General features: G+C 43.2%; 1 protein-coding gene across 4 annotated transcripts in view; it reads left to right on the top strand.

Moving 5' to 3' along the window:
* TASP1 (taspase 1) overlaps positions 1-20,981 on the top strand; it is a 243,041-nt gene that overhangs the window by 177,569 nt on the left and 44,491 nt on the right. For all 4 annotated transcript variants that reach the window (XM_075596056.1, XM_075596053.1, XM_075596057.1 and 1 more), the window contains one exon: positions 5,372-5,482. In XM_075596056.1, coding sequence (XP_075452171.1) covers positions 5,372-5,482 — 111 coding nt within the window. The remainder of the gene's footprint in view (positions 1-5,371; positions 5,483-20,981) is intronic.

Genomic DNA, 20,981 nt, shown 5'->3' with positions numbered 1-20,981 from the left:
CTGCAGTTACAGTATCTGTTATCCGTACCGCAGTGCAAGCGTACAACCTGCAGTTACAGTATCTGCTAACATTACCGCAGTGCAAGCGTACAATCTGCAGTTATAGTATCTGTTAACATTACCGCAATGCAAGCGTACAACCTGCAGTTACAGTATCTGTTAACATTACCGCAATGCAAGCGTACAACCTGCAGTTACAGTATCTGTTAACATTACCGCAATGCAAGAGTACAACCTGCAGTTACAGTATCTGTTATCCATACCGCAGTGCAAGCGTACAACCTGCAGTTACAGTATCTGCTAACATTACCGCAATGCAAGCGTACAACCTGCAGTTACAGTATCTGAAAATTACCGCAGTGCAAGCGTACAACCTGCAGTTACAGTATCTACTAACATTACCGCAATGCAAGCGTACAACCTGCAGTTGCAGTATCTTAACATTACCGCAGTGCAAGCGTACAACCTGCAGTTATAGTATCTGCTAACATTACCGCAGTGCAAGAGTACAACCTGCAGTTACAGTATCTGCTAACATTACCGCAGTGCAAGAGTACAATCTGCAGTTACAGTATCTGCTAACATTACCGCAGTGCAAGCGTACAACCTGCAGTTACAGTATCTGCTAACATTACCGCAGTGCAAGAGTACAATCTGCAGTTACAGTATCTGCTAACATTACCGCAGTGCAAGAGTACAACCTGCAGTTACAGTATCTGCTAACATTACCGCAGTGCAAGCGTACAACCTGCAGTTACAGTATCTGCTAACATTACCGCAGTGCAAGCGTACAACCTGCAGTTACAGTATCTGCTAACATTACCGCAGTGCAAGCGTACAACCTGCAGTTACAGTATCTGCTAACATTACCGCAGTGCAAGAGTACAACCTGCAGTTACAGTATCTGCTAACATTACCGCAGTGCAAGAGTACAACCTGCAGTTACAGTATCTGTTATCCATACCGCAGTGCAAGAGTACAACCTGCAGTTACAGTATCTGTTATCCGTACCGCAATGCAAGCGTACAACCTGCAGTTACAGTATCTGCTAACATTACCACAGTGCAAGCGTACAACCTGCAGTTACAGTATCTGTTATCCATACCGCAGTGCAAGCGTACAACCTGCAGTTACAGTATCTGCTAACATTACCGCAATGCAAGCGTACAACCTGCAGCTACAGTATCTGCTAACATTACCGCAATGCAAGCGTACAACCTGCAGCTACAGAATCTGCTAACATTACCGCAGTGCAAAAGTACAACCTGCAGTTACAGTATCTGTTATCCGTACCACAGTGCAAGCGTACAACCTGCAGCTACAGTATCTGCTAACATTACCGCAGTGCAAAAGTACAACCTGCAGTTACAGTATCTGTTAACATTACCGCAGTGCAAGCGTACAACCTGCAGCTACAGTATCTGCTAACATTACCGCAGTGCAAAAGTACAACCTGCAGTTACAGTATCTGAACATTACCGCAGTGCAAGAGTACAACCTGCAGTTACAGTACAGTATCTGCTAACATTACCGCAATGCAAGCGTGCAACCTGCAGTTACAGTATCTGCTAACATTACCGCAGTGCAAGAGTACAACCTGCAGTTACAGTATCTGCTAACATTACCACAGTACAAGAGTACAACCTGCAGTTACAGTATTTGCTAACATTACCGCAGTGCAAAAGTACAACCTGCAGTTACAGTATCTGAACATTACCGCAGTGTAAGAGTACAACCTGCAGTTACAGTATCTGTTATCCGTACCGCAGTGCAAGCGTACAACCTGCAGTTACAGTATCTGCTAACATTACCGCAGTGCAAGCGTACAATCTGCAGTTATAGTATCTGTTAACATTACCGCAATGCAAGCGTACAACCTGCAGTTACAGTATCTGTTAACATTACCGCAATGCAAGCGTACAACCTGCAGTTACAGTATCTGTTAACATTACCGCAATGCAAGCGTACAACCTGCAGTTACAGTATCTGCTAACATTACCGCAGTGCAAGCGTACAACCTGCAGTTACAGTGTCTGTTATCCGTACCGCAGTGCAAGCGTACAACCTGCAGTTACAGTATCTGCTAACATTACCGCAGTGCAAAAGTACAACCTGCAGTTACAGTATCTGCTAACATTACCGCAATGCAAAAGTACAACCTGCAGTTACAGTATCTGCTAACATTACCGCAGTGCAAGAGTACAACCTGCAGTTACAGTATCTGCTAACATTACCGCAGTGCAAGCGTACAACCTGCAGTTACAGTATCTGCTAACATTACCGCAGTGCAAGCGTACAACCTGCAGTTACAGTATCTGCTAACATTACCGCAATGCAAGAGTACAACCTGCAGTTACAGTATCTGCTAACATTACCGCAGTGCAAGCGTACAACCTGCAGTTACAGTATCTGCTAACATTACCGCAGTGCAAGCGTACAACCTGCAGTTACAGTATCTGCTAACATTACCGCAATGCAAGCGGTCAACCTGCAGTTACAGTATCTGCTTACATTACCGCAGTGCAAGCGTACAACCTGCAGTTACAGTATCTGCTAACATTACCGCAGTGCAAGAGTACAACCTGCAGTAACAGTATCTGTTATCCGTACCGCAGTGCAAGCGTACAACCTGCAGTTACAGTATCTGCTAACATTACCGCAATTCAAGAGTACAACCTGCAGTTACAGTATCTGTTATCCGTACCGCAATGCAAGCGTACAACCTGCAGTTACAGTATCTGCTAACATTACCGCAGTGCAAGAGTACAACCTGCAGTTACAGTATCTGAACATTACCGCAGTGCAAGCGTACAACCTGCAGTTACAGTATCTGCTAACATTACCGCAGTGCAAGCGTACAACCTGCAGTTACAGTATCTGCTAACATTACCGCAATGCAAGAGTACAACCTGCAGTTACAGTATTTGAACATTACCGCAGTGCAAGCGTACAACCTGCAGTTACAGTATCTGCTAACATTACCGCAGTGCAAGAGTACAACCTGCAGTTACAGTATCTGCTAACATTACCGCAGTGCAAGAGTACAACCTGCAGTTACAGTGTCTGTTATCCGTACTGCAGTGCAAGCGTACAACCTGCAGTTACAGTATCTGCTAACATTACCGCAGTGCAAGCGTACAACCTGCAGTTACAGTATCTGCTAACATTACCGCAGTGCAAGAGTACAACCTGCAGTTACAGTATCTGCTAACATTACCGCAGTGCAAGCGTACAACCTGCAGTTACAGTATCTGCTAACATTACCACAATGCAAGCGTACAACCTGCAGTTACAGTATCTGCTAACATTACCGCAATGCAAGAGTACAACCTGCAGTTACAGTATTTGAACATTACCGCAGTGCAAGCGTACAACCTGCAGTTACAGTATCTGCTAACATTACCGCAGTGCAAGAGTACAACCTGCAGTTACAGTATCTGCTAACATTACCGCAGTGCAAGAATACAACCTGCAGTTACAGTGTCTGTTATCCGTACCGCAGTGCAAGCGTACAACCTGCAGTTACAGTATCTGCTAACATTACCGCAGTGCAAGCGTACAACCTGCAGTTACAGTAACATTACCGCAGTGCAAGAGTACAACCTGCAGTTACAGTATCTGCTAACATTACCGCAGTGCAAGCGTACAACCTGCAGTTACAGTATCTGCTAACATTACCGCAGTGCAAATATACAACCTGCAGTTACAGTATCTGAACATTACCGCAGTGCAAGCGTACAACCTGCAGTTACAGTATCTGCTAACATTACCGCAGTGCAAAAGTACAACCTGCAGTTACAGTATCTGCTAACATTACCGCAGTGCAAGCGTACAACCTGCAGTTACAGTATCTGTTAACATTACCGCAGTGCAAGCGTACAACCTGCAGTTACAGTATCTGAACATTACCGCAGTGCAAAAGTACAACCTGCAGTTACAGTATCTGCTAACATTACCGCAATGCAAGCGTACAACCTGCAGTTACAGTATCTGCTAACATTACCGCAGTGCAAGCGTACAACCTGCAGTTACAGTATCTGCTAACATTACCGCAGTGCAAGCGTACAACCTGCAGTTACAGTATCTGCTAACATTACCGCAGTGCAAGAGTACAACCTGCAGTTACAGTGTCTGTTAACATTACCGCAGTGCAAGAGTACAACCTGCAGTTACAGTATCTGCTAACATTACCGCAGTGCAAGAGTACAACCTGCAGTTACAGTATCTGTTATCCATACCGCAGTGCAAGCGTTCAACCTGCAGTTACAGTATCTGCTAACATTACCGCAATGCAAGAGTACAACCTGCAGTTACAGTATCTGTTATCCATACCGCAGTGCAAGCGTACAACCTGCAGCTACAGTATCTGCTAACATTACCGCAGTGCAAGTGTACAACCTGCAGTTACAGTATCTGCTAACATTACCGCATTGCAAGAGTACAACCTGCAGTTACAGTATCTGCTAACATTACCGCATTGCAAGCGTACAACCTGCAGTTACAGTATCTGCTAACATTACCGCAGTGCAAGCGTACAACCTGCAGTTACAGTATCTGTTATCCATACCGCAGTGCAAGAGTACAACCTGCAGTTACAGTATCTGCTAACATTACCGCAATGCAAGCGTTCAACCTGCAATTACAGTGTCTGTTTCCATTACCGCAGTGCAAGCGTACTGTACAACCTGCAGTTACAGTATCTGCTAACATTACCGCAGTGCAAGCGTACAACCTGCAGTTACAGTATCTGCTAACATTACCGCAGTGCAAGCGTACAACCTGCAGTTACTGTATCTGCTAACATTACCGCAGTGCAAGCGTACAACCTGCAGTTACAGTATCTGCTAACATTACCGCAGTGCAAGAGTACAACCTGCAGTTACAGTGTCTGTTAACATTACCGCAGTGCAAGAGTACAACCTGCAGTTACAGTATCTGTTATCCATACCGCAGTGCAAGCGTACAACCTGCAGCTACAGTATCTGCTAACATTACCGCAGTGCAAGTGTACAACCTGCAGTTACAGTATCTGCTAACATTACCGCATTGCAAGAGTACAACCTGCAGTTACAGTATCTGCTAACATTACCGCATTGCAAGCGTACAACCTGCAGTTACAGTGTCTGCTAACATTACCGCAATGCAAGCGTACAAGCTGCAGTTACAGTATCTGTTATCCGTACCGCGATGCAAGAGTAGGAAATTAACTGTGGTCTAATAGGGAACAATAAACAGTTCTACTTCTATGCCTACTTCCCAGAAAGCTGACTATCAATACATGATAAACACTTTATTTGTCTAAACATGCTAAACACTTATATTTGTACATCTGAAGTATAAAACAGTAACTTGCATCTATTTTTTTTTGCAGGCTGTGGAGAGCACCTTGTACGGACCATATTGGCCAGAGAATGTTCGCTTGCTTTGCAGGCAGAAGACGCTCACCAAGCTTTGCTAGAGTCTATGCAAAACAAATTCATTGGTAAGCACGCAGTACTTAAGATGGCTTTGTGCAGGAAGTAAACAGATGACAGTGGGTGTTTATTAGCAGACATGCACGTCTGTAACCAGAGACATACCATACTGGTGTCGTCTAGAGCTGTTCTTCTCTACTACGTTTTGGTGACATTCGATTGCCATATTATGTTGTCACAAAGTAACATCCAGAAATGAAACACACCTCTAAATATGTAATAAAGGTTAGTTGACATGGTACTTTTTTTATGTATCGTACAATTTTATATAATATTTGTAAGTAAACAGTTATTGAAAAGGTTTTGTGATGCACCATTTCACATTGGGTAGATTTGTATGTCCGAAGGCTTTCCCACTTAAACGCTCTTATTTTTATGTTGGGCAAATAAATAAGTATGACTTATGAAGTAAAGTATTTGTGGATATTTTGTCAACGCTATTTGTTTCACATATGCCTGCCAGATTAAAAAAAAATCCTTCCAGTTTACTAAGAGTTTGTTTATAGCTTAGCTCTGGATTCTGTCATGTGCACAAAGGGTAATTTTATCTATACAAAAATAGCAAAACAACACATTTGATGCTTCAAGTATGTATTTGATTGATCAGTGTAATAGGTTCCTCCTTACCCTGTGTTTCCTTAGAAAATAAACAGGGTAAACCAAGTGTACTTAGTTTCTGAAAGAAATCAAAATTGAATTTGACATTTGTAGATGATGGTGAGCAGATGCAACTTTTTATGACCAGAGCTAAGATTTACGTAAGTGCATTTAAACAGCTAATTAAATTAACCTCCCAACTATAGTAGAAGAAACACAGATTGTGTTGTTGTGCAAATAAGTATGCACTTTCAATAATCTTTTCTTCTTGGACTTCAACCAAAACAGAAAAGGTTACTGTACCTATCCATCTTACATGGACACAAGCATAAATGTGGCATACACTGTTCCTACCACTAGTTTCACATAACGCTTAATACCCGGTATGGTCACCATCAAAATAAGTACATTCATAAAGAACGCAAGATGCCATTGTTGTGTTTAATGTTTAGGGCTTACTTTTAACAAGAGTACAATACTCGGACACCTTTCCTCATAAAACAGAGACCCATATTCAATATGCTGTGAATACATCTTCCCTATGCTGGGAAACGGTGCAGCTCAATTGAAACCAAAAGCTCAAAGTGCTTCTACACAGCATGGGGAAGATGGCTTCTTGGTATACGGGCCTATGATCACTAACTTGAATGTTGCATTGGATTTGTGTTGATTTTCAGTTTACATTTTTTATGTATGTGTATATATATTTTTATTTATATAGCGCCATCTATGTACATCACAGCAGTAATACACGTGACATAATAATATAACACATAATGGGAATAAGCGCTTCTGACATAAAAGTAACATTAGGAAAAAGGAATCCCTGCCCGAAGAGCTTACAATCTAAGTGGTAAGTAGGAAGAAAGTAAAGAGGGTGTTCTGGCAAGTACGTCTGCAAGGGGCCAGGGTCGATGCATGAGGTGTATAGTATCAGCCATTGAGCTACCCATATGCTTTGTTTAAGTGGTGTGTTTTAAGATGGCCTTAAAGGTGGGTGCTAGTTGGATATTGAGGGCAAGGGCATTCCAGAGGTGTGGGGACACATATTCAATATGGTGTGAATACATCTTCCCTATGCTGGGAAACGGTGCAGCTCAATTGAAACCAAAAGCTCAAAGTGCTTCTACAGCGTGGGGAAGGTGGCTACATAGTATACGGGTGAGTGAGAGAGAGGTTTTAGCGGGAGAGGGCTTTAGATACAAAGGGGGTAGAGAGAAGACATTCTTGAGCAGAACGCAAAAGTCATGACAGTGTATAGCGAGAAATTAGGGCTGAAATATAAGGAGGGCAGAAGAGTGTATAAGGAGAGGCATTTGATGTGGGATGGTGCTCAAAATCACATGTGAACTCTGAAAACACTTTTTGTAAAAGTCTGTAAATGTCCAGGTTGCTTTTCAATTGTCTGTACAAAATAGTCCATATGTCGGTGTGCTAAGGAGGAATAAGCGCCTAGTGGTGTATGTCACATTGCCACAAAATATGGCGCAAAATAACAACCTCCTATCAGCATAAAAATGTCAATAACTGCAGGGTGTAACTATTATCAGGTCTATGGCCCATTACCAGTTAACCACCCTCTCAGACAGTCCAGCGAATCCAGGGTGTGCAGTTATGTTGAAGATCCAGGAGCAGTGTGTAGAACCGGAGCACGACCAAAACTGGAGTAGTTCTACACACTGCTTCCTGTTTAAGGAGATGAGAATTTTGTGTGTAATTCAGGATTTGATTGGAAGCCAGCAAACTGATTTCAATGTGAGTGACGCTGAGACAGAGTTAAGAGAAAATAAAGTGATTACTGCAGCAGTATTTAGGATAGATTGAAGGGAAGACAGGTGAGAGACAGGAAGGCTGGACAGTAGAAGGTTACAATAGTCGAGACGGGAGAGAATGAGTTTTAGCAGTAGAATGACAAAGGAAAGGGCGTATCTTTACAAAAAAACGGTGGAATGCAACACCTAGGCAGCGTGCTTGTGATACTGGGTGTATAATAGTGTTGCCAACAGTAATGTAGAAGGGGCAGTAGGGCCAGGCTTGGGAGGAAGTATGAAGAGCTCCGTCTTTGACATGTTAAGTTTGAGTTGGCAGAGGGCCATCCAGGATGATATACCTTAGCGGAGAGACATTGAGAGACTTTGGTCTGTACAGCAGAAAAAGTACATTTGTGTGTCATCCGCATAGAGGTGATCTTTGAACTCGAGATGTGATAAGGTCTCCTAGAGAGAGTGTGTAAAGAGAAGAAGTCCCAGGACAAGCCACTGGGGTACACCCACAGAGAGATCAAAAGAGGAGGTGTTGGCAAATGAGACACTGAAAGTTCGATGGGAGAGGTAAGAGGAAATCCAGGATAGAGCTCTGTTACGGATACCACAGGTATGAAAAATTGTGAAGAAGAGGGTGGTCCACAATATCAAAGACTGCCGAGAGCAATATGAGCAGAGTGTAATGACCTTTGTCTTTGGCAGCATGGAAGTCATTCATTATGTTAGTGAGGGCTGTTTCTGTTGAGTGAGCAGTGTGGAAGTCAGATTGTAGAAGATCTAGGAGAGAATAGGAGGTGAGAAAATGGAGCAAGCGAGATAATACAAGGCGTTCAAGGAGTTTTGAGCCAAAAGGCAGGAGTGAGACAGGACAATAATTAGAGAAGACGGGTAGTGTCAAGCTGGCTGTTTTTGAGTAAGGGTATAACTTGCGTGTTTGAAGGAGGAGGGATAGGTACCAGAGTAGAGGGAGGAGTTGAAAATGTGAGCGTATAGGGATTAGAGTAGGAGCAAGAGGTTTGATGAGATGTTTAGGGATGGGGCGCAGAGGGCAATTCGTAGAGGGAGAAGAGGAGATCAGCAGCGACAAAGCCTCCTCTGTGACAGCGGAAAAAGAGTTAAGGAAGGCAAGAGGAGAGTTAGGAAGAGGTCTAAAATGTGAGGAGGATACAGTGGGGATGTTTTGATGAATGGAATCCAATTTTGTCTTAAAATTGGTCAAAGTCCTGAGGTGAAAATAAATGGAGGAAGAAAAACAGGTAACAGACGGTGGTCTGAGTAGAGAGTCAAAGACAGAAAAGAGGCGACATGGTTTAGTGTCTTGTGAGTGTTGATTAGTGATGAAAAGTAGGTTTGTTTAGCCTGGGGGAGTTGAAATGGGATAGGATACATTTGTAGTGAAGGAAGTCTGCGACAGATTTCATCCAGAGGCGTTCAGAAGAACAAGTGCAGGAGCACAGCATGCGTGTGTGGCAGTCTAGCCAGGGTCTGGGATTGGAGACGCAAGAACGGCAGAGAAAAAGAGGGCCATGTACTGTAGATGGAGAGGAGAATAGGGCAGAGTTGTAGTTCGGGAGGAGCGCAAAGTGGTCAAGAGCTTGTAGGTTAATAGTGCGCAGGTCTCTGCAGAAATGAGTGGAATGGAGAGAAGTGAGAGAAAATGTGAAGAGATGATGGTCAGAGAAAAGTTTTTTTGTGAAAACCAGATCCAGGTAGTGGCCATCCTTGTGGGTGCTGACTGCAGTCCATTGGTGAAGACCAAAAGAAGAAGTTAGAGATAGAAAGCGGGAAGCTCAAGGGAGAGAGGGGTCATCAATATGGCAGTTGAAGTCCCCTAGGAGAAGAACAGGGGAGTCTGCAGAGAAAAAGACGGAGAGCCAGGAGAGAGAGAGACAGAAGGGGGATGAATAGCAGTAGGTGATTAAAAAATGACTGCCACGTGGAGAGGGAGAGGAGAAACAAGTTATACAGTGTGAGTCTCAAATGAATAAGAAATGTTCGGTAAAGACAGATTGAGGAGAGGAAGAGCCACACGCCTCCACCCCTGTCATCAGGGCGCGGAGTGTGGTAGAAATAAAGGCCACCATAGGAGGGCAGCTTCCAGTGCAGAGTCAAACTGAGTGACTGGCATTTTGGAGGCCTTAAAGCTGCAATCCCACATAGTTGGTCAGAAAACAAACATTTACCTGTCCAATTGGCTTTCTCAAAGAAATCTAACACTTCTAATAGAAAAGGTTTGGATGCTATTTTTTGGGAGAAATGCGTTTCAAGTTGAATTTCTAAGTGGCCTCTGAATGGGGAAGTGTTTATAAATCAGGTATGTTCTTTACTCTTATCCCACCCTGTCCTTATCAGAGAACAAGTGAAGATATGTAGGGACGACTCTGGCTGTACAAATACTTACTAATCTCTGCAACATCACACAAAAGGGAGTAACCCGAGGAAATCCTAAATCTAATTTTTTTAAATGTATAAAAAATACTTATCGGTGTCAGATTTGGGCAAAAATGCATAATTCTTCAGGATGAGATCCCTCAATGTCAATGGAATGAGTTCACCTTGGTCCTAGGAGGGATTGACCCTTTCAATTCAAGCTTTGAATTCATAATTTAATTGGTGATTTTGTTTTAGCTTACTGCAGCCAATCACTGACATTAAAAATTGTAGTACAGGCAGGATAAATACTTTAAAAAAGTTTTTCTTAGAGCTACTAAATAAAAAAAGTATGTTTATTAAGGTAAAACATAGAAAAAGAGGCACTCCACTGGTCTTCCAAAGACTATAAAATGTATTGCACAAGCATCAACGTTTCGGTCCGCTTGTGAAACTTTGTCAAGTGGACTGAAATGTTGATGCTTGTGCAATAAATTGTATACTCTTTGGAAGACCAGTGTAGTGCCTCTTTTTCTATTTTTGATCTACCCGTGCCTCCGCATCCAGCGGGACCATTGTTGCTGTGCACCCATGGCGATTTGTTACCTGGTATCGTGAGTACACCTATTTTGGACTGTTTATTAAGATATACATAATATATTTCAATAACTACGTTGGATTTGACACTAGTACAGTTGCATCGGCTGCTCTTCTGTACTGTACCTTGGAGCACCATTGATCTATCAAATTACCCCTTCCTGTGTTATCGAGTTCTACACTGCAGTATTAAGGACTACTGATAAGGACTACTTTTAAATGGAGTAGCGACCTGTATTAATCAAAATGCCTAACTGTCAAATTGTGCAAAGTCAAAATCACTTTTAGGGTACTTACTATATTCTGATTTCAAATCTTTCTGTATTTGATATTGCATATTTTTTTTGTATATAGCAGTGACACTGTATGCATTGCATTGCATTGCATTACAAGTCTCCAAGTCTATGGAGAAGTTAAATGTCTTTAATTAGTTGAATAAACTAGACTTGTCTGTCACAGCTTTCACGCGGTACATTTTTGTAATTGCCCACTGTGACTCCCAGGACATTTTGTATTATATTTCAGACCGTCTATTATGTGGCCTTGTTTGTTCTTTAAATGGGATTTTAAAATTGATTCCAGTAAAGCAAGTTTATTTAATAGCAAATGCAACAACTTCAGTTGGTTATTTTAATTGTGTGTTGCAGCCACCCTTCCAGTACGTATAACAGTTGGCGTTCCCACCACCCTGAAAAACATATGAATAGACAGTTATGGCATGAGTTTTACTGTTAATTCTTTAAATACAACAGTTATAATATTGTATAATATATGTACATTTTTTTAAGCTACAGTACTGTATAGTTTATTTATTTATAAAATGTTTTACCAGGAAGTAATACATTGAGAGTTACCTCTCATTGTCAAGTATGTCCTGGGCTCAGAGTTATGATGACAGATACATGGTTACAAATACATGGGTACATTAGGAGAACCGGGTTATACATTAAATATGAAGACATTGAATTAACATTGGCCTGTACTAATGTGTATTTTTGAGTAGAACTATGGTGGACAGAAACAGTAACTATGTTCTACTTTCAACACAACTGAAGACACAGTTGTTGTTCCTTGTGTTTGAAATAACTAACGTCATTATGTTCATTTAGAAGCAAAAAGTGACACACTGGGTGTTCAATTGCATGTCATTGCTCAGAATCCCTGACAGCAGTGAAAGCTCTATACTGTATGCTGTGTGAATATTGGCAAAGGCAGCTTCGGGAACCTGCTGGAGATGGGCATGTGCTTATCAGTATGCTTTATCATACTGTACCCTGGAGGGTTTATGTCACTTTTTTTTTTTTTTTTACTCACCTGTGTGCCTGTTGCAGTAGAGTAACTTTTACACACAAAAAAGAGAAATCACTCATTGGCATCCCATTCTCTGACATTTTAGTTAAGGATTTATTTTTCCGCTTTATGTCATCCTTTACTTATCTAGTAAATATCAGTTATGTCCATTCAGCCTGCAGGTTGGAACTAGGAAAAGATTTCCATGCCGCTTTGAGGAGATGCAAGTAGGTGGTAGTGGCAGTGATTTAAAATTCAAATGGGAGGAATCTAGTAAAGACACACGGACAGTCTTCCAGGACTGATACAGTTAAAGATGTGGGGTCCGAGGAAAAGGGAATGGGCTTGGAAATATCAAATTGTCAGGTTGATTCAATCTTGAACAAAATACAGACTTGCTGTATACTTGGAGGCAGCTGATTTTGGCTATTTCTGTCCATTCCTTCCATCCTATTTAGAGCGCATCTCTTCAAATCTCCAAAGGGTTCAGGAATTCTTCCAAGAAGGGAATGCCTGGCATAGGCACTTGGAGGTTTTTAAGCTGCAGGTGATAGACAAACCAATGGCAGATGTGTTTTTTTGTTGTTTTTGTACCCCAATACAGAGCCAACCAATCACAAATGTCTAACAATAAAATACATGTCATAATTTGGGATGTAGTACACATATTTATCAAATGTTCATCCAGTGGATTCTGATTTGGTGAGTGGTTCGACGTGCAGTGATTGCAAATGAAAGGTTTTCTGTAAACATATGCATCTTCCAAAAATATAATTATTAGAAACGGGGAAGTGTTACTGATCTGTTCTTTTAAAATGTAGCCAAAGTTAGGGATTGCCGAGTTGCCATAAATATTTGTGCTTGAACGGAACTCAGAAAACCTTGGACAAATAATGATAGCAATAATAACAATTCTGTTCTGCAAACAGCAGATAGTCTTTCTCACTGTTCTTTTCTTAACTAAGACGGCAGGCATAAGCTTATAGGGGTAGTGACCCTGTGTGCTCTTTTGCCTGTCGTTTCCCAGAATAACTGGCTGCAGTGGATAAGAGATAACAGTGAAAAGCAGAGTTGCAGACCTGTCTGAGACGTGAATAATTTTATTTCGTTAACTATATATTTATGACATATGACCCACATTGGGTGTATTTTTGTATTTATTTATTTCTGTGAGATATTATTTTATTTTAAAAACACATGACAGTTGTAATGCATCTATGTACACAAATCACTGCAGTTTTATTTGGATGTGTGTGTGTGTGTGTGTGTGTGTGTGTGTGTGTGTGTGTGTGTGTGTGTGTGTGTGTGTGTGTGTGTGTGTGTGTGTGTGTGTGTGTGTGTGTGTGTGTGTGTGTGTGTGAGTGAGTGACGGGGGGGGGGGGTGGGAAGGGATTAATATGTCAAGTCATTTTTGTTTTTAAATATTTGGCCAGGTCTCCAATGCGTTACAGGATTCATTGGGGTTTTTTTTTGTTTTTAGCTGTGACTTATTTATAAGGTTATATATTACAGATGAGCTTTGAATGGCTGATATTTTGTGAGTTCAGAGAATGACACTCTCCACTTTCTCACCATTGTATAACCATTTACAGTACAGGTGGTCCTCGGTAACCGACGGTCCATTTTCGGTCGAACGGCTTATCTGACACTGCGTAATGCAGTCCGCTGGAAGAATTTTCAAACGTCAGAACTGCTTATCTGTCGCTCACCGCCACGTATTAAAATGGGTCCGTTATCTGATGGTGGTTTCGGGACGTATTCTGGCGGATAAGCGAGGACCCCCTGTACATAGGCTAATATAGCCTATAGTTACTTAGTGGTGACTTCTGGAAGGTGTCTCACGGAATAGTACCACATTGTTAATATGGGCCTATATGCCGTCTTGAAAAATTGCCGTAAAATTATGTTTTCTGCAACTGGCATAATTTTTGATAGTAGCTGACAGACCAAAAGATGTGATTAATTTGGTCTATAGGATATATAATTCTAGGGCATCTGCTACAACTTTATGATGATTTCCTTCTCCCTTAAATACACATCTTTTGATTGATGCAGCACGCACATGCGTGTGTGCCTTTTATTCATGAATCACACATTAATTCAGCATAGATTTGTCTATAGAAGACATTGAGCTTGCTAAAGGATGACCTAAACTTAAAAAATGTTTAACAAGCCTTTCATATTTTGTATACTTTTGTGTTCTTTTCCTTAGTTCCACGTATGAGGTTCTTTTTACCTTTATTTATAAAATGTTTTACCAGGAAGTAATACATTGAGAGTTGCCTCTCGTTTTCAAGTATGTCCTGGGCATAGAGCAGTGATTTCCAACCTTTTTTGTTTGGTGGAACCCTTGAAGTATTTCGAAAAATCTCGGGGAACCCCTATCTGGCTGACACATATTAGGTTTGCCAGGGGTCAGTCACAACATTTCACACCTCACGAGCCACCTCTATTTCCCACCCTTTACCCATGTATTTCCACTCTCTCTCAATCCAGCCTACAAAATACATACCAAAAAAAAACACCCCCGGGGGGGGGGGGGGGGGTCTGTGGGCCATAGGAGGAACCCCTGGGACTGCTTCAAGAACCCTGGTTGGGAATCACTGGCATAGTTATGATGACAATACATAGCTACATGAAATGAACAGGGTTATGCATTATATTTACAGACATTGCATGAATAGTTAAAGATAATATGTTGTAGGCATACCTGAATCCGTTGCTTCTGAAAATTAGCCGCCATTGTTTTAATACAGATGTCTGCCAGCTTCCATCTACGAATATTTAATGGTCAGTGGATAGCTGTGGTTTTCGGAGAACACACAAGTTATTGAATGTAGTATCAACTAGGAAGGTTCCAGTGGACGTTTCATGAAGACAAGAAAGAAAGGGAATTGAAATGTCACATCTACAGAACCAGTGGGCTTTCAGAATCAGAACTGCTGGTTATTCACCCATTGATGATTATCCTAAAATCACCTTTTCCACACACAAAAACAATGAAAGCATGTTGCTGGTTTTAAAGTACAACCCGCCCCAAACTAGTTTTGGGTGAAGAGTAACAGTTACAAGTACTCTACTAAACTTTTTTTTTTTTAAATAAATCCTCTGAGATGAAGCAGCAACCGCCCTAAAAAACATTTTTTTTTAAACCTTAATAGATTTGGGGATTTACTGTGATGCTCCCAGAAACACGCTGGTTGCAGGTAAATGATCTTGTTTTTGGCCAAATAAATGCAAGTCAAGGCTAATACTGGCGGCCGTATTATTCTCTTGGACAAGCATTCTTGTCTGGAAGATTGAAAGTGGGTTTTAGCGAAAGCCGTGGGTTGCCTGCAGCTGTATTCATTGCAGGACTCCCCACATTGACCAAAAGGTTTATTATTTATTTTTTTAGAATCAGAACATTCTATAGAATAATTCTTCTAATAATAGAGAATTGAGCCGTTGTAAAACAAGTGCTGCTTTAAATGAATGCGGCTTTAAAACTCTATTTTAGTTTTAAGCTTGATCACTCTTTAAGGGAGACTATGGTTGCTATTTATTCTCCCAGAATACACTTATTAATTATTGGCTTTCCTTCCCAAGTGAAGGCAGTGACTGCTGGAATGTAAAGACTCCCTATCAAGAGGGGAGGAAAACCCAAAATAGTGTACACTTTTTTGTTGTTGAGGACATTGTGACAATGAGGGGGTAACCAGGCTCACTAATAAAGGTTAAGCCCATTTGGCTACCTCTGATCCATGTATTGGGGTTTGGGAGTGTCAGCTTTTGAGCCAAGTGATTGTACATGCATTGTGTAAAATTATGCGACAATAAAGAATGTATGTGTTTTTACCTTTCCAGGAGTGCCAGCAAGCAGAGATTGCAGAGCTATGAGTTTCAGGGGGGGGGGGGGGGGGCGGGGGTTGCTGAGAAAGTGTTGTCAGAATGTGTCTAGGTAGTCGTGGTCCAGAGTTGCTGGATAACCCAAAAATGTACCCGAGAATCGTGCTTTATTCCCTGATACATATAGGCACATTGTTCCGGCAAAATCTCCCCTTGAAAACGTTTGCGCGACTCACCGCTAGGATCCGCTGCTTCAGCACAGACCATAAAGGTAAATGGGGAATAGGGATGTGAGGTGTCCCTGGAATGGTCAAGCGGTCCTTAGGTTAAGGGAGGGATACCCAGTTAATGCCCAGGTCACCCAGACCTGGGGGTGCTCCAACCATAGATACGGTTGTGAGGAGTTTTAAAATTATAAGTCTAGTTATAGTGTGTGGGGAATATGGCTAGTAAGAAATAAAATGCAGCTTCTTATTCTATTCCCCATAACCAGAAGACTTAGGAAAGCTCAAATGTATATTTTATTAAACAGTGTGTAGCCACTGGGCTACCAGCTTGGTGCCAGCGTGTCTACTCAGACATTGGACATGAAAGCCAAAGAGGATGCCAGATGTGTGAAGAACATTTGGGCAGGAGGTTAAGGCTTGAGTACCCACGTCCTGGGATGAATGGAGGTCCTCGGGACTACCAATTGCCCCACCAGACTGTGAGGAGCCCAACTGTGTGGATTCTGCATACCAAGTGGCTAAGGTGGCAAGCTTGCGCATGCCCTTGGCTGATTCAGAAGATCTGCTTGCCCGACTTCAGAAGACTGGCATCGCTCTGATTGGTTGGTGAGAAAGTTCCCACGCAGAGATTGACTGTAGTATTTCATGAATGAACTCAGAAATACTATAAGAATCCCTCAGCTAATCCGGTGCTGAGATTCTAAGCGCCAGAACTGCAGCGGCAAATTTGAATGTACCAAAAGATTAATTTCAGGTCGAAATATTTTCTAAGTCCAGTTTTTTGCGGCCAAGTTCTAAAAAGGAAACGTAGCGGTCGCGGCTAGGATTGCAAGCCGAATTTAGTTCCAGGACGTTTGGCGTTAACTCCCTATGAAGTGAGTTCATCACCTCTGGAGGAAAGAGAGCGGTGGCGTCAGGAACTTCTTGCCGATTTGAGTTGCAGGACATTTCGGGCTGAGTCCCGGTCAACCAAAGACTTTTGTTTTACATCTAATTCAACTAGGAAAGTCTAGTTTTGTTGCCCAGGCCCCCAGTAAGTGTGTATTTCTTATGTATTTTGTGTTCCTCTGTGTGTTTGCAAATTTTAAGTGAATTAACCTCAATTTATTTCATATCTCATTTTGCTTAATGTTATGATCCCGGTAAAAAGGTGCAAATGCCTGGTCTCCCATGACAGACATGGTACTCTCAAATGGCATCATGATGTATTAAGTATTCATAGAAACATTAGGTATCATTTGCTATTAAACCCTTAGCTGTCAAAGCAAGATCGAACCCAAATAACTGTGTCACGGGAGACCAGTACTTTAACACCAAAACCACCAGGATCACGAGCACCAGACAGGACAAAGTTGTAGAATAAAATGGGGTTTATTCTGGCACGCCAGCAGACAAAAAAGATGTACAAAACACAATACAATACCAACTGGGGGACTGGGGAGTAGACACTAGCCTCTCTAGGTGCAGGGGCCTGCTTCAAGAAGGCTTGTCCTGTCCGCTTCTCATCCAGGATCTCAGAGTGCTGATCACACACAGCAGCCCCTCTGAGATATCTCTCCAGCTGGTCACTGTAAAGATCAAACTCCTTCCCAGAGTGTCTCTCAGTCTGCTAGCTTCTCTGCTCTCAGATACTCTCTGAAGGCAGATCTCCACACTCTTTCCCAGAGTGTCTCCCTGAATGTTGACTGCACACTCCTTCCCAGAGTAGAACCGCCTCTCTGCTCAGCAGCACCCCTTTATATATCCCTCTGTGACTATAATTTACATGGGAGATTCTACTGGACAATTCAAGCACAAATTAAGTTATTGCCACAACAGCCCAAGGGTATGCTAAAACCCATCCCTGATTAAATCAGAGTCTGTGCCAGACAATGCTTTCCCTTCCAGATCTGATCAGTAGCCTTTCACCTCCCCCCAGGAGTCCAGACACCTAGCTGTCCCTAATCCTATCAATTCTATAGAAAGCTAAGTGGCTTGCCTTCTCCATAGAAATGATAAGAATAGTGATTCACTAACAGTGGAATTGCGTTTACAGGTAATAACAAATACAGACACATCCCTGTCCTTCCCCAGATGTTAAATATCTTTTGGCCAAAATAAGCCTTACAATGGTGGCCAAATTAGATAGATTTAGGGGTAGCTAGCTGGGCTTCGTAACAGTTTTGTGATGCCAGCAGCCCCTACCGTCACAAACTGGTATTAAGATTGTGAACCATGATAACACACTTTCCCATTTTGTTTCTGATGCTCTCTTATCAATAACTAAACCAATGGTCTTCCTGATGAATCTGTTCAGCGTACTCAAGAGTTCTAAAGAGATCAGATTCTATCAAATATTTGGGTGTCCATATGAATTAACTTGGGTGCCTTTAGAATAACACATTTTGCATATTGTGTGGTTTGTGCCATTATAGAGTCACTCCACTCCAGCACAGCAAACACAAGAAGGATGTTCAGATTACCAGCCTTGAACAAATGTAGGTAATTTATGCAGGTACTGTAGTAAGATAGAAAATCGTAAGAAGGGTTAGAAGTAGATGAGAATAATGCGTAAGTTAGTGAATCATTATGTATTTTGTCAGTTTTCTTATTCGCGTGCAGTGGTAGAGGATGTATAACCTCTCCTAGAAAACCTTGTGTACCATACAAAAAAACTGAGGCTTTACTGTTTTTCAGTAAGCAACAATTTAGAAATAGAGAATAATTTGTGTTTAAGAACACAGCTATTCTGATTAAGAACGGGGGATTTATTTCTCTGTAAGAAAGCTTTATGTTTTAAACCATTGGCTTTACAACTTTGAGACAAAAGTACAATGTAAATAGTGTTACTGTCTTTTTAGAGAGTTATTAAAAATATGTATGACGGTTTTTAAGGAATAAACATACTGTAGTTTGGTGTATCTCTTTGTAGGAGTCAATAGAGAGTAGTAATCTTCATAGCCAAGTAAACCCCTCTCAGGAGAGCATTGCAACAATCTTGTGATACTAAGGTTTGCAGGGGCACAGCCAGAAATTCATATTGGGGGGTGCAAAGTTTGGGGGTTTGCAAAATATCTGCTATATTAATGTATTTATTATTGCACACGAGAATAAACTACTATTTCAACTTACTGTACAAAACGATGTCTAGTTTCCTTTTATTTTTTTAAACATTATAGCCCATTCTCTCTCTCCCCCCCTCCTCATCCACTTTTCTCCCTCATCCTCTCTCCCCCTCTCCTCCCTCCTCACCTTCTCCCCTTCCCTCACCCTCTCCCTCATCGCCCTCTCCCCCTCCCTCCTCGCCCTCTCCCTCATCGCCCTCTCCCCCTCCCTCCTCGCCCTCTCCCTCCTCGCCCTTTCCCCCTCCCTCCTCGCCCTTTCCCCCTCCCTCCTCGCCCTTTTCCCCTCCCTCCTCGCCCTTTCCCCCTCCCTCTCGCCCTTTCCCCCTCCCTCCTCGCCCTCTCCCCCTCCCTCCTCGCCCTCCCTCCTCGCCCGCTCCCTTCTCGCCCTCTCCCCCTCCCTCCTCGGCCTCCCTCCTCACCATATCCCCCTCCCTCCTCATCCTCTCCCTCCTCACCCTCTCCCCCTCCCTCCTCACCCTCTCCCCCTCCCTCCTCACCCTCTCCCTCCTCGCCCTCTCCCCCTCCCTCCTCGCCCTCTCCCCCTCCCTCCTCGCCCTCTCCCCCTTCCCTCCTCACCCTCTCCCCTTCCCTCCTCACCCTCTCTCCCCCTCCCTCCTCACCCTCTCTCCCCCTCCCTCCTCCCCCTCTCTCCCCCTCCCCGCCCTCTCTCCCCCTCCCCGCCCTCTCTCCCCCTCCCTCCTCGCCCTCTTCCCCTCCCTCCTCACCGTCTCCCCCTCCCTCCTCACCGTCTCCCCCTCCCTCCTCACCGTCTCCCTCCTCACCCTCTCCCCCTCCCTCCTCACCCTCTCCACCTCCCTCCTCACCTTCTCCCCCTCTCTCCCCCTCCCTCCTCGCCTTCTCACCCTCCCTCCTCGCCTTCTCACCCTCCCTCCTCGTCCTCTCCCCCTCCCTCCTCGTCCTCTCCCCCTCCCTCCTCGTCCTCTCCCCCTCCCTCCTCGTCCTCTCCCCCTCCCTCCTCGTCCTCTCCCCCTCCCTCCTCGTCCTCTCCCCCTCCCTCCTCGTCCTCTCCCCCTCCCTCCTCGTCCTCTCCTTCTCATCTTCTCTCCCCCCTTCTCATCCTTTTTCTCATCATTATCCTCTCTTCCCCTCCACATTCTCTCTGAAGGAAGTGAGACCCCCCTCCCTCTTGACTCTTGATGAAAAAAAGCGGTTACAGAGGCCTCGCGCTCTTTCCCACAGCAATTAAACTGATTGCCGTGGAAAGAGCGGGGCCATCCTCCATGACGTCACGGCATCATGTGACGCTGCGTTGTCATGGCGACATGACGTCACATGGTGATGCGTTGCCGCAGCAATGCCATGACTACGCCCCGGAGATCTCTTAAGGCATAGTTACGACACTGTACTGCACTCATGCTGATTCCCACCTCCACCCCCACTATTTGTGTATCCTGACCAGTTTCAACTCTGCCCTCGTTCATGCGAAGTGACACTACTTTCCCTCACGGATCAACACTCGTAGGTCCGTTCCTTGCGGTATTTTATTTATTTTATTCTCTCTCAAGGTTTTTTTGTACCTATTAACCTTCTTAAAGCAGTAATCCTGCCTAACCAACCCCAACCTTTTTTTGTTATGGCGTGTAAACTGGGGGGAATCCTCCGGAGCTGAAAATAATGGGGTTTAGCTCTGAAGGACCCTCCGGATCCCGAGATTCTTACTGGTGATGTTACTGGCGTTACTCCATGGTCTTTAAAGGTATTTAAATTTCC

The sequence above is a fragment of the Ascaphus truei genome, chromosome 4 (assembly GCF_040206685.1).
Source record: "Ascaphus truei isolate aAscTru1 chromosome 4, aAscTru1.hap1, whole genome shotgun sequence".
NCBI classification, from domain to species: Eukaryota; Metazoa; Chordata; class Amphibia; order Anura; family Ascaphidae; genus Ascaphus; species Ascaphus truei.
The sequence above is the reverse complement of the archived record's forward strand: the minus strand, read 5'-3'. Positions and strand labels throughout refer to the sequence as shown.